This window comes from Manacus candei, unplaced genomic scaffold, assembly GCF_025592945.1.
Source record: "Manacus candei isolate 608988 ecotype Guabito, Panama unplaced genomic scaffold, ASM2559294v1 h1tg000043l, whole genome shotgun sequence".
NCBI lineage: Eukaryota > Metazoa > Chordata > Aves > Passeriformes > Pipridae > Manacus > Manacus candei.
Genome location: NW_026138091.1, coordinates 15,923,193 through 15,937,817, shown reverse-complemented (window position 1 = coordinate 15,937,817; position 14,625 = coordinate 15,923,193). Strand labels below are relative to the sequence as shown.

The following is a 14,625-nucleotide window of genomic DNA, read 5'->3' as shown; positions in this document are numbered from 1 at the left end:
CACAGACACCAATTTATCAGCTAAGGCTTTAAAATAAAGCAGCATCAGCCCTGTGCAAGTAACACCCACAAGACTTGGGATGTTCAAAGATTCCCCTCTGCTTTGATGGGGACAAAAGGCGCAGAAATAAAATCGTATCTGCAAAAAGTCAAACTAAGTTATATCTTGAGCTGTATAAAAACAGTTAATATACATCAAAATAAATCCAACAAACCAATAAGACTATTTCAACAAAATAAATAAGGAGACAGCAAGGTAAGAAAGAGGATACAGCAGTCCCCAAACCAAAGTGAGTATTTATTTCATTTTTGAATGGGAACGAAACTGCTGAATGTGGAGAAAAAAAATAATAAAAGGTCAAGGAAAGAGATACTGTGACAGGAGAAACAGATATAATTCAAAGAACTTAACATGTCCAAGATATGGTTGAGTGTAAGATTAAGAGAATATACAGACACCATCTCGCTGAAAGAAATGGCATTTGAAAAAGCAAGCCCAGTACCAAGACAGTTTAATAAACGGATGAAACTCCCCAAATTATGCCAGAATACTTCATACTTCTGTACTTAACATGCAGACCCAAGCTACGGCCTTATGACGAGGCAGTAATATGTGAAACTTCAGTATTTTAAAGATAACAATAAATGAAGCAAAGGAGGTACCTGAAAAATAGGATAAAATGCAAAATAAATAAATCATGCCAGACCAACCAGATGTGCTTTTTTATTAAAAGTATTCAGTTCTCTTACCAAGAAAACTGAGTAGCTCTAAACTGTCTGGATTTCAGTGAAGTACTGAGAGTGCCAGAGAAAGACAGTTAAAACAGGGGATGTGGGGAAGAGAGAGAGCACTCATCTGGGAGTGTTGGACTGTGAGGACAGCTCACAGATCTGCCAACTGAGTATTTCTATTACCAAAACCAGGAGGTGCAGAAGGCTCCTGGTATGAGCTGCCAGAGATGCCACATCAAAGTTAATGGAGCAAAAGGCAAGGGACCAGCAAGGAGAAATATTTCCAGTGGAAGATAAGAAGGACTAATTACACTGTATGAGGCAGTTAAAGAAGCCTTACCTTGTCGTAGGATGTACAACACTGGTTACTCAATTATGATACGGACAGAAAACTGAAGGAGTATTACCACCAGAATCAAGGACATCCAGCCATTTTAGGAGAGCAGGCTAAGACAGCCCAACTGACTCAATCTCATAAGGGAAGGACAAGAAGGAAAAATCCCACAAGTGCACTGGGAACCAGTCCTCATGGCAGCAGTGCTGGTTACGAAGGTAAAGAAGAGAGCTGTCCTGAGCACAAATGCATGCAAGCCAGCCACAAACACATCTAAGCTGGAATGAGAGCAAGGTTTCTATCCACCAGAGTTATCAGGTTCTGGAAAAAGTCTTTCAGTGCAGTAGTTTATGGGAAGATAACGTAAAATAAGACTCAGGACTGGAGTCAGGGACCCAGAGAGGCCTGTACACCTCTCTAGTGTCACAGAGCACAGTCCCTACATACTCCTCACAGGAGGACATCAAGCATGAAAACTCCAGCTTTCTCAGAACCACTGACAAGATGCCCTCAAAGTGTAACACAGGCCACACCCTTGTGGTCAGGTCTGGGGAAGTCCTGTGGTCCACCTTTGGAAATCCCAGAGCTAATGAGAGCTCCTTGAGACTCGTGTTCCCCACAAGACTATGTGGTTGTTGGGGCGGCTACTAGCACAGCTGTGATCAGCACTTTTAAATCACAGACTCCTGACAAGGATTTCTGGAAATATGTAGGACAATATTTACTACTACAGAGTCTGTTGTGCTTGTATCAACCCTTCTGTGTCCTGACCCAATGAGCTGGACAGACAGACACAGGGACCAGGAGGCACTTTTATAACAATGCAGCACAATACAGGAGCCTACTCTGAGCAGGCAGATAAATCCGTAAAGTCAAGCACAATTGAGAAGACACTTCAGCAGGAGTTGTGCATCAGTGCAGCCCTGCACAAGACTTCCTCAGCTTCTTCTCTCCACAGGGAGGAGAATTCATCTGCTCAGCTGCAGCAAGCATACTGCTGCTGCACAAAGTCAGCTTCTGCTCAAGAAGTGCCTTGAGTTTCACCCAGGGACTCTCTGTCCCCTTGTCCCCTGCACAGGGTATGGTAGGCCAGCTGCAAGCCTTCTCCTGACGGGGTCTAGTTTAACCTTCTGTCTGAAAATTGGCGAAGCGACTAGTCTGGGACTCTAAGCTGAGCTTTGTGTAAAACATACAGCTGGGTACACTGCTGTCAAGTTCATTCCAGAATTAAAAATAGCAAGAGAAATTTCACATGGAAGATTAAGTCTACTAGTGGATCATATAACCCTGCTTCAGACCAAACCACACTGTAAAAAATTTTCAGTCCTCAGCATAAAACATACAGGACGTGTCATGAAAACATTCAGTTATGTGAAGTTCAACATCTATGACACTTTCAGCTTACAGGTTTATTTTCTTGAGAAATAAATGGCAGCGTTATGAAATAAGACGACGATGATGGTAACATTTCTTGTACTTTAAATCTGATCTCTGAGTGTCTTGCCACTGAGCACAAGACTCTGCATATCAGCCTACCAGGCCTGACATTTAATAAGCCAAGTTTATTTCTAGAAAGTGAGCTGGAAATTAAATCTCATGGTTGCAGCTGGCACACTGTGCAGTACAGGAATCTTAATGATGATTGCATTTCATTTTTGCCCTGTAACTTTCATCTTTCTAATCGGTATATTTAAGTGTACTTAATAACTTAAGCATTGAGTCTACCACAGTGACAAATCTCCAGTTTATACTTCACAATAATAAATCTTTGTCTTCTCTCAGCAGCTGGCGAGGTTTGATTTGGACTTTGAATTTAGGCCTTCTCCTCAGGCTTAACAGTAACAACTTGTTTGTTCTGTCTGCTGAAAGCGTGACATTAACTCTTGTCTTTAAATGCATTAACATTGCTTAAGCTTAGTGTTCTCGGTGTTAAAACTGATTGCCCTTCTGCAGTGCCTGACTAAGCCACACAAAAAATCCAATTAGCCTGTGTTAGGATTTTACAAAGCAACTTTCACTCATTTGTATTTACACAGCATCACTGGTCCACATGTCACTTCACAGACATGAGGACAAGCTAGAGTTTATAACACAATCTTTCAATAGATGCCTCCAGTGCCACAAAAAGCTAATTTAAAAACAGGTGGAAGGGGCGGGCCTTCAGACGTCCCCTTTAATAGTAACATCCCCACAAGCACCTCACAGTCCAGCCACGGGACCAGGTTTGGCGTTATCCTCAACTCTTTGACAAATGCCCTAAGTATGTTCCTGAAGTAGCTCTGGTAAAAAAAGGCAAAATTTAGATGTGACCATCAAATCACAAAAGGGAAAATTGCTTTTGGACTGAAGCAACTGGGGATTCTATCCCCAGTATTGCTACAGGCTTCCTGCACTACTTTAGTATACTACTTAGGCCCAAGTCATTGAGAATTCATGCATATTAACTACCTGTGCAGTAAAGCCCTGGATGTGTGCAGTAAAGCCCTGGACCTCTGCTTGCAAAACAAACCAAGCTGTTGAACATTTGAAGGATAAGGGTCTAATTTCCCTATGGCTTAGTTCTCCTTTTACAGTTCAACAGAATTCTCAGTTGTATTCAACATACTAATGGGTATGTGGAGCAGGGCCTTATTTTGCTAAGTATAAAATATCTTTTTAAACAACTAGCCTCATTATAAAAAACCTGAATCCTGACTTGTTGTGACTGCTGCACAAAAGACTGCACCTTCATCAACTTCTGATTCATTCTGTTCATTTCTGCAGATTTTAGTCCAAAAGAAACTGGCCAACCTAAGTCACCACTTAAGTGATTTTATTTGCTTTATCAGTTGCCAAGAAGACAAATAACTCCCTCAAGCACAGAGCTTGCCAGCTGACTGAACGACACACAGAAACCTTGGACTCGGTGAGGATTGCTCTCTGGCACGTGCACAGAAGTCCTGGCACATCTGGGGTCTATCGGAGCCTCTGTGCTTGCACAACACACCTGCACACCATCAGCAAGCATTTCCAACTGGGTGTGGGGTTTTCTAAACCTCAACATGATAGTGTTTTAACTAGTCAGCTCTCCTATTTATCATGAGCCATTAGATTTCACTCCCAGTTCTCCCACTGTCAAGCCTGGCAATCCTCATCACACTGACAGTTTTAATACCACAAGAGCCAAAGCCCTTGCCATTGCAGTTGGGTCCAAAACCATATCTTCAAAAATCTCCTCTAAAAAAAAATTAGCATGTGCATTCCTCTGGGTTTGATTTGCTGCCGCCCCTTTTTTAAGATTAGTCCCCTATAATTAAAGGCTACTTTAGTACCTGTTATTTTCTTCCTACAATATAGTTTGCAGCATAAGCAACCACCTCTCTATTAAAGTGAGGGCACTGCATGCAGCACGTTCTGCAGCCAGGCTGCTTCTTCAGATCACAGATGATCTGGGCCCCAATTCTGCCTGCTGTAACAGGCATTTTCACTCCAAATATTTAGGAAGCTCACTATATGTTTGTCAACTAGATTAAAGCTCCTACACCTCCTTAGCTACTGTCAAGTAGCTTTCGTGGCTTCTCTGTGATTAGATTAACAGCTTGAGCTTCCTTAGGCTAGCAGTGTGTTATTGCTAGACTCTCCACAGAGAATCCATTTTAAAACACAGATATGTCATTCCCTCCAAAATCTCTGTTTTATCCAACATCGTCTTCTCAATTCCTGCCAGGTGCTGCTCTCAGGCATGCATCATGTCCTTCTGTTTTTCACTTAATGTAGAGCCTTGGCACAGAATTATGTGTTTTCCTCTCTCTTTTCAGTCCTTCAGGCACTGACACCACTTGGAACTTCTTTTGTCTTTCACAAATGCAAATTTATTATCTAGATTTTTGCATTTGCTCTGTTTACAAAATAACCACACAAAAAATATCTATTTTAAGTTTTTCCTTTAATTTAGAATGGTGGTATTTATGCAGCCTCAGACAATTAGGACCTATAACCCCTGTGAACAACAGGGGGGGCTTATGTTCTTTCAGGTTAAATTTATCCAGGCAGTCACTGGATGCTTTGGGAAAATCCTACTGCATATATGCAGTTTTAGCAGCATTTCCGTAGATTTTCATCAGCACAGAGGACATTAGACTTCAGTTAGAAACTGGCAGCACAGTTCCATAGTTGCCTATTGGTCAGTGTTACAGTAAGCTCACTCAAGATGTCATCAAATACTATTTTGAAGGCTCTGGTTTACATATTTCCCCTGAAATAATGGCTGCAAATCTTCTAGAGCTTTTGCAGTAATAAAGTCAATTTCTTAAAGAAGCAGTTTTTGAAAACCTTGCATTTCCCACAGATCTCATTCCGTTTTCAGCATTTGATGCTGACTGAAAAATTAAGCTCAATCAAAAAGTCAAACTGGTGAAGAAATGTCAGAATTCATAGAAACAAGTATCATTGTACAGCTGCATCCATCAGGAATTGATCAAACAAGTTTTGATAGGGCTTTTCCCCCAAGAACACCCAGTTTAATCTATAAAGACTTTTGCCAAAAATAACACGCTACTTTCATGCCCATCGTAAATTTTTTCCATAAAAATTTAAAGGAGAATTTCCCAGTGTACCATGATGAAAATACATGTGCTATAGCCAGGTAGCTACTAATTTTTTTCCAAAACCCAAAAAGACAGAGCAAAGAAACCTCTAACATTCAAACCCTGTCTGGAGGCTCAGCAGTCACTATGAATGCTTCGCGGTGCTTTAACTGATACAACTGAAGAGAGAGCTTAACAGTAAAGAAAATACTGTTTACTTTAATTCCATTAAGACAGCTGAAAATAAGATCAGTATTTAGGAAATATTTTATTTACATTCTAAGAAAAGCAAAAATTAATGCAAGTGATTTCCAGTCTGTGAGTAAACTATCTATCTATAACCGATTCTGTGAAATCTATACGCAGAATTAATGCTGACTTTGACAGAAATGGTCATGCATTTGAAATTTTACTTTCAACAGCCAAGTTCTTAAAAAAAACCCCTAAATCTACACCGCACTTACAGGGACCTAAGAGTTCTTCCATTTCCTTTGGTGGCATAGGAGTTTTGCTCCAGGTTTTCTGTCAACTCACAGCCACCACCACACTCACGTCTGTAGCTCACACGGCAGATGCTTACAGGGAAACCCATCACAGTGATGGCAGACGGCTTTGAAGAACGGCCAAGCAACTACCTGTAAGTCTGCAAACTTAAAACTAACTGTCCTTCAGTTCTTCTCAGAAGAAAGAATCTCTTTACTCTTTTTTAATCCATTTGAAACTCCCTGGCCTTTGTCAGGTTAATGTTTTCCAACCCTCATGATTAACTTCCCAAGCTTAAATTTATGAAGGGGAACAATACCTCCTGACCAGCTGTCAACCCCCCAGGCACCCAGTCCCCAAAAAATACTTCTGCCCTAAGGGTGGTTTATCACCGTAGCTCTGCACACATGCAGCTTCAGATTGCCAAATATCAGCAGTCGGAAAAAAGTAACCATTAGTTAAATTTTAATAATAGATAAATGTTTCATGCTGCTACTTGAATTTGAGACCACGGGAATGAAAAGGTACTTTTTTTCTCACACTGCAACTTATCGGGGCACATTGCACCAGTGCCCAGTATAGATCTGCAGGGTCAGGAAGCCCAGAAAGGGAAGACGATAGAGATGAGATGAGCTTCACTGACAGCAGCCACCACCCTAAGACAGCACAGCCCAAACAGGAGAGGCAGGCTACATCTCTTCATCTCCCACAGTATTTCTGCTTATGGATTCACACCCAGTTTTCTTGCATGGTTTAACACAAGATAGTTTCATAAAGCAAGGGTTCAGTGAGATGGGAGTTTCCTAAGTGCTCTGCTTACCAATGTGCACACCAGTGAACATATTTGAGGTGGGCCAGATCACCATATCATCAGGCTGTCTAGAAAAACCTCTCTGTTTTGTGTCTTCAGAGAGACTCTCGGATGAAGAGAAAGTGTTGTTATCCTAATTTTACAGGACTTTGAACATGTCTGCCCTGCCCCCCTGCCCATGCATGCACCAAACCACAGGGGTGAGTGGGGACCTGGCAGTGGCCAGTGATGCCAGCCCTGCTCCACACCAGCCTCTTCCCTCTCTAGATGGCAGCACCATGCACAGTGTTTCAGGTGCTGGGCTTTAAGAGAAGCCTATTACGTGGTCACAAATTCCACATTAATTAAAATTCTAGGTAATTACTTGAGCAGGCATTATTTTCAGTCAGTCATAATAATAATTAAAAAAAAAATCATAATGAAGAAAGACAGCTGTTTCTCAGAACGCAGCTTTGTCCCAGCCAACAGCTCCTCACCAAGGTGCCGTGGTCTTCCTCCTCCAGCCGCAGTTATCCTGGGCTTGCTGACCTTGGGGACCTGGCAGGACGTTACTTGCTTTCTTTCATTCTGCAGGTTTCTAACCTTCTCATCACTAGAGTTTCAGCTGGTAATACCACAGGGCCTTGCTCCAGCACAGATGAAGTGGGATGTTCCTCAGAAAGGCAATAATACTCCACAGGCACTGACAGAGTCAGACCCAACCCACAGCTCATACCCGTATACTTATTTTTCACACTTCTAGGACATCAGTTTTCCTGATTTCTCTACCCTCAGCAACCCAGAGGTTTCTTCCTGGCTGCCTTGTCACAAGCCAGTTGCATTTAATGCTCTGGTCATTAAATCTGTTTTTTTGTTGCACTTTGAAAGGATAAATAAAATAATCGGAAACTGCTTAACTTCTAGGACTCTTTCCTTCTTAGGAGATGACTAGAAACCCCTACTGTTATGTCAGGAAAAACAAGCTGGGTTGCACATTTTTAGAAGAGGTGTGTCTTAGTTCAGATTAGTATGGCATTCAGATATCATGCAAGTGCCAACAAGGAGGAAAATACAGCATGTTATATAAAATAATCATGTTTAATTATTTTGGAATAAGATTAAAACATCCGCTTCCTCAACTGCTTATTCTGTATTTAATATTTTAGCCTGGTATATTAAGTGTCCTCTCTTGCTTCCTGGTTAATGGTCTGGTACAGTTACAACAGGTCAAACTCTCCTATTCATAAAAGGCATCAAGCTTAAAAAAAAAAAGAAAAAACCCACCTATGAAACACCACAGTTAGATTAACATTAATATTTTTATATTACAGACTAGATTTCCCTTTGGTTGTATCACAGCAACGTATTCCACTGAGGATACTGAAATTATGCTTGGCCAAACCACGAGGACTTTCAAGCCTGGAAAGCCACAGTAACAGACAGGATGACCAACTTGCACTACCACAGCCACCAAATGCTCAGGGCGAGCACACCTGTACAACATCAAAAGAGGGGAGAAAAGGCCCCACACTGCATCTTAGTAAAACTTTCTGATACAAGTGACCACTGGCCTATTTGGTGAAATCATCTGCAAGGACTCGACTGCTGATGGTGCACAACCCGCTGCCCTGTCCTTGCCAAGCAACAATTTAAGGCTGCATGAACACTAGTCTCTCCTATTTCATCATCAGATTTGAAGACTTGCAGACATGGGAAACCCAGAGGTTCCTCTAGCAGCTGATTCACAGTTTGCTAAAAATTAATACCAGATTATGGCAAAATTGAGTTTGCCCTCTGTTTCCAGTCATTAATTCTTATCATTCTTTTCATGATTAAAAGGCCATTTCTTTCTCCCCCATAACAATACCTCCTTACTGTAATCTAGTCATCTCCCAAGTAAAATCTTTTATTCTGATGCTCCTCCTAGCCTTTGAATCATTTTTCCACTATCTTCTCTAGCCTTTCCACTTCCTTTTAAGAACACTGACATTAGACATGGAAAAACAAAATCACACAGCAGTAGGAAGCAACCAGGTCCCTTAGGCAGGTGCTCTCCTGTACATGCCACACTAGTCCTTCATATCACATCAGCCTACTGTGGGCTCGGTTTAAGGTGTCTGTTCTAAATATCTAAAACCTTCCTAAATCACTATTTCAAGAGGTGCAAATCATACCTGTGGAACTGCATTTTTCTCACTGGCTGCCTAAGCCTGCCTCTGGTGGTACTGAAAACCAGTTTGTTTGACCTCAACTCACCACCAGATCCAGCTTGTTCTGGGAAAATGCCCAGTCATTGTTTTTATCACCTTATTATTTTTTTATGTCACACAGAAGTTTTAATAGCAACATTTACACATTTATTTTCACATCACTGAGATATATTTGATATCACATAGCCAGCTGCTGTGCTACCTTATGAGCAACCTTAAACTAATGACAATAATAACTTATCGTAATCAACTAGGAGGGAGGAATTCACAATAAATCAAATAGTTTTTAATCCGTTCAAAAAACCTTTGAAAAACTAAACAAAACAAAAAAACCATCGTGTTATTGCCACTGCTGTTTTTTTAATAAACCCCATTTAGGAACAGATGATGCATAAAGACCATACTGTGCCTATTGTTCTCCCCTGGTAACTCATTTTCATCAGGCACTTTGGGGCTTACTGGTAATTTTTTCAGTCTTTTTAACCTCCTCAAAGATTTCATACTGTCATTTTACTTGCATTTTGAGACATTTCAGTAAACTCCAAGATGACTCAGCTGAAGATAGCCGGAGTAACATTTCAAATGAGAAAGTGCATCAAGAATTAGTTTGCTCAAATTCAGGAAGAAATCAGAGGGGGTTGATTAGGTCTCAGATGGATACCAATCATTTTCAAGAGCGAAATGATGAGATACAGCAATTCTGACATTTTTGCTTGACAACCACTGCCTGCAACGTTTACCTGGGACATACACATTACATAAATTATTAAGACTCAAGCAACAAGAATTACATCCTGTTCTAAACAGCGTGTGGCAATATCAAAAGAAACAGGATATTGTTCAAAGACATACTATGAAAAACTGACCCAAACTGTATTTAACGGTTGTTTATAACTGCCTTTACACTTAAAGTGAAAATTGCAGTATGCTGAATTTTCTTTTCTTTTTTTTTTTTTTTTCTTTTAATTCTTCTTTGATGCCGGATTTGCCAAAGGCTTATCAAATGAGAACAGGCCAGGTGGGTGAAAATTGCTCAGACAACATTCAACTTTCCAGCAGCACGGATGCCACATGGGTTACATCGCATCTTCCCTCAAAAAAACCAGCCTTCTCCAGCATGAGGGGACGGAAGTTAAATGAAAAAGTAGATAGGTAGGAAAAACAAGCAATTTCAAGATAAAGACATAACAGCCCAATCCAGACCAGCTAACACTACATAAGTTACTGCTGATTCAGTACAGTAGTGGTACACTACCTTAGCTAGTCTAAACAGCCAAAGTCCATTGCAACAGAGATAATCTCCGAGTAAACTTGCACTCTTATTATTTATTATCATCCAGAAGAAGCAGCTGAGATCTAATTTTTATCAGAAACACAATAAAAGTTTTAGCTCTGTTTGAAAAAATAAATGCTCGGGTACAATGTACGTAGTATAAATAGCGTAAGCCACTACTAGAAAACCCGAGGGGGCAGTGGCGGGCGCTCCCCCACCGACAGCCCGCGCCCCTTCCCCTGTCCCCAGGCTGAGCCTTCCCCGCGGGAAGGGGAAGGGGCGGCGGGCACATGATCGCAGCCTACCTGTGGTTAAATTGTCATTGATCTTCAGCGGCACCCTTAAGATGTAGACGAGGAAGAGCATGATGAAGAACCACAGCGTCCAGAGATAAGTCCAGGACCAGACGATGCAAGACTTGAGCTGTTCCAAAAAGCCCATCCCAGCTTCAGCCATGTTTTTTGGAGAGAAAAGGAAAAAAAAAAAAAGAAAAAAAAAAGGAAAAAAAAAAAGGAGACGGAGGAGGGGGGTGGGGGGAGAATCCAACCCAAACGCTGCTCTCTGCTGCCACAAGCTCTCAGCGTGTGTTTGTGGGATGGCTCACGCCTCTCTCCCTCCCCGGGCCGGCTCTCCCCCGCCCCGCCGGGCGCTGCGGGTCCCCGCGGGAGGCTGACGACCCTTCCCGCCGCCGGCCCTCGGCCGGGGCTGCCCCGCTAAAATGGACTCCTGCGAGCTCCCCCCCGGCCGAGCGGGTGGGGACGTGCTGCGGTGGCGGCGCCGGACCTGCCCCCAGCCGGGCTCGGCCGCGCCCCGCGGCTCGGCCCCGGAGCTCGCACCCCGGCCCTGCCGCATGATGAAACGCGGGGAAACGGCGAGAGCCTGCGGAGACAGCGCGGGGCGGCCGGGGGGAACGAAGGAGGGGGAGCGGGGGGCGGAGGGCCGTGCAGCTTCTTTTTCCACATCTTTACGATCTTGAACAAGAATTTCAGGCGTTAATTTCACTGCGTTACAGGACTTTAAGCCTAAAAAGGGCTCACGTAGGATGTTTTTTTGCAGTTGACTGGCCTGAGCGTCTTGCTGGGATAATGTAAGAGGCACAGTGGTGCGTGTGTGTGCTCGCAGTGCCCAGCAGAGTCCTGAACTGTAAAACTCCCTCCTTGGAAAATAACTATGTGTCACAATAAATGGGTTGGAAAGGACCTTAAAGATAATTTAGTTCCAGCCCCCCTGCCAAAGGCAGGGATGTCACCCACTAGATACGCGTGTCATTAAAATAGTGTCAGTAAAGCATAAACTTCAAGTCAGAAAACTGTACTTTTGAAAAATACATTTTGCTTCTTCCATAAATGAGGTATTTATTCATGAAACAAGATTTGACAGCAGAATGTGACAAAAATTCCGAGGTTGGTTAACACAGCTGATCCCTGCCTTTTTTTTTTTTTTTTTTTTTGATGTTACACAGCTTACAAACATTTAAGTAGATACACACTGCATATTGCAATTTGTTTGGATCTCTCTCCTGTGTTTCCACAGTCTGGATCTGGTGTGATAACACTCTCCAGCATCTTAAGAAACAGGTGCTATTTTTACAAAAAATCCAAAAACTCCAGAGAATTTCTCCAACTGATAGTAGCCACTCTATCCTAAGATTTTCTAGGCTGCCAATGAAAAACTGATCACAGAGAAAAACATTGTAGCTTTTCCAGAATGTTTACAATACCCAAAGGCATTAAACCAAAATAAATCTCTAGTTGTACAAATTGATACCTTCTCATGGTAGCAAAGACATGAAACGTGTTCTTTCACACTGCTATGGGTCTTGAAGCTGGATGGGGAATACTGGCTCTGTCTTATGCATTTGATGGCGACAGGATCTTCTGATAAAGGGACCATGGTCTCCATATCAGAATATTGGTGCAACACTGGCAGAAGTTTTTCCTGCTAAGAAATCACAAAACTTTTACAACTAGAGTATACAGATTAACTACAAAAAAGTAATTTATAGTTTAATTACACACCGAAGAAAACCACTTGTCAAATATTTCGGCTTCCCCTGAAGCTGAAATTGGTAGGTAGGTAGGTATGGCCAGTCTTCGCGAGCGAAGATTTGGGAAAGGTCATTCCCCTTCGAGCCTGCACAATGGATTTTTTTTTTAGGTGAGACACAGTGTGTGCTGAACTGAGCCCACCCTTTAATCCTGAGGTTCATCTGCCGGGGCTGAGCAAGCTTGGACGGTGGCAGCGAGGTCCTCAGGACGTAGGTTTGTTTAGAGTGACCTTCTCTTAGATGGATGGCCTTACAGGGCTGACGAGCTCCATCTGCCCGGGGGAGTTTCCCTGACCAGGAATCAAACCCAGGCCGTAGCAGTGAGTGCTGCATCCTAACCACTAGACCACCAGGGGGCCCGAAGCTGAAATTATAAAGGTGAGAAATACTTAATACATTGTCACATCTAAAAAAAACCCCTCAACATTATTCAATCATGTAGTTATTTATAAATCAAAATATTAATCTCATGTTCTCGTATGTATTGATAAAAAGACGAAAGCTCTAGGCAATTTTTCAGCTCTAGGCAATTTTTCACTTTTAGAAATTTTCTTCTACATATTTTAATTTTCAGAATATTGCTTATATTTTTAATAGTTTTTTAACTATGATTGATTCCTTTTATGTGTGAAAGATAGAAGTGGTTTGTGGAGCTTTTTAAAAGTTTATTATTATAAACAACTTTTCCTTTTCATTCTATTTTCTTTTATTGAAAGATAGGAGTGGATTGTGTTGGTTCTTCCAGCTCTGCTTTCTTTGTATCTCTTGTATTACTAGAAGATCAAAACACTACAAACTGTGCCCACTTAAAGCACTGTTATTAATTTTATGCCTTTTTTCTTCTAAGCACACCTGTTTCTTCTTCCTCTGAAATTACAGCAGTTATTAATACTTTGCAGTAAAGTTATGCATTTCACTCCTGGATCTCCAGTGTTTTTACAGTGAGCATTAAGTATTTAAAAATCAAGTGCCAACAGAGTCCAGTTCTTCAGGCTCCCAACCAACAAAAATCCAAAACCAAAACAATGACCAAAAAAAAAAAAAAAACCAAAAGAAAAACCCCCAAAAACTCAAGAAATAAAAACTGTTTGTCCAACCTCAAATGTTTGTGTGAGGTGAAGAACATTTATGCACTAGGATATCTTGACTCATTACCATTGTTGTGCACTCATATGACAAATTACATTTCTGTTGTTCCTATTAAGAAGTACCTAACATGATACTCAAGGCAAGTTCACAGTTCATGGTCTATTTAACACAAATTATCTCTCCTCTCTCAGTTCTGTTTGAAAGAAATGCCAATGATTAATATAAAGCCTTGAAACATGCATTTCACAAGTCAGAAGCAAACTGTTCACTACTATGAAGAGAGACAATTTTATTGAGTGTCATCTGGCTTCAGGCACTCGTGGCCTCGAGCTATAACAGAATAAAGCTGAAGTGATCTTTGGACAAAAATAATTTTGAAAATAGTCTTTTACCTTTCTGCTAAGGTTTTCCACTCAATTATCTCACTTGTTTAGAGTTTCCCCACACAAGCTCTCAGTTCCTACCTCAAAATAATACCTGTAAGTGCAAACACTAATTTGTTTGTCATAAACTGAGTTCAGTGTTCCTAGTTTCTCGTATGACTGTTGATGACTTTGCTAAATGAAATCAGGAAGCAGAAGCGATGACGGTTATTAAACATGAGTGAAGTTATTGTTTCTTTCCAGAAGAAATAAATTATCTTGAACTTGGGTCCCGGCAAGTAAGAAAGAATAAATAGGACCACTATGTGCAAAATTCTAGTTTGAAATTTTTGCCAACACAGTATTTGTATGTGGGGTTTTTAATGTTTTGGGTCCTCTTTTTTTTTTTTAATAAACCTTAAAATATCTTCTGTCTGATAATTTCAGAGGTCAGAATGAGAGACTTTTTCCAAGGCCCACCATGTACAACCTCCTTGGAACCCAGCTATAAATAAGATTGCATTCAGGTCTTGGAAGCCAAAAGATGGCCAGGCACGTTAGATGAGGACATTCAGAAAGGGCACAAACAAGACCAACATGAGCTCCACGTATATGTGAGCACTGGGAAACATTGTCAGCTTGGTTCAAAGATGCCAGATATCCCCCTGACCTTCAGCTGATGCCTCATTAGCAACTGAATTCCATTAAGCAGTGTTATGCCCAACACCTTTTAATCCAGAT

The 14,625-nt window shown here is 41.5% G+C and overlaps 1 protein-coding gene across 1 annotated transcript in view; it reads right to left on the bottom strand.

The window, feature by feature from the left end:
* ST7 (suppression of tumorigenicity 7) overlaps positions 1–10,940 on the bottom strand; it is a 144,000-nt gene extending 133,060 nt beyond the window's left edge. The window contains exon 1 of the mRNA XM_051795507.1: positions 10,692–10,940. Coding sequence (XP_051651467.1) covers positions 10,692–10,842 — 151 coding nt within the window. The 5' untranslated portion in view covers positions 10,843–10,940. The remainder of the gene's footprint in view (positions 1–10,691) is intronic.
* Positions 10,941–14,625: the final 3,685 nt, after the last annotated feature.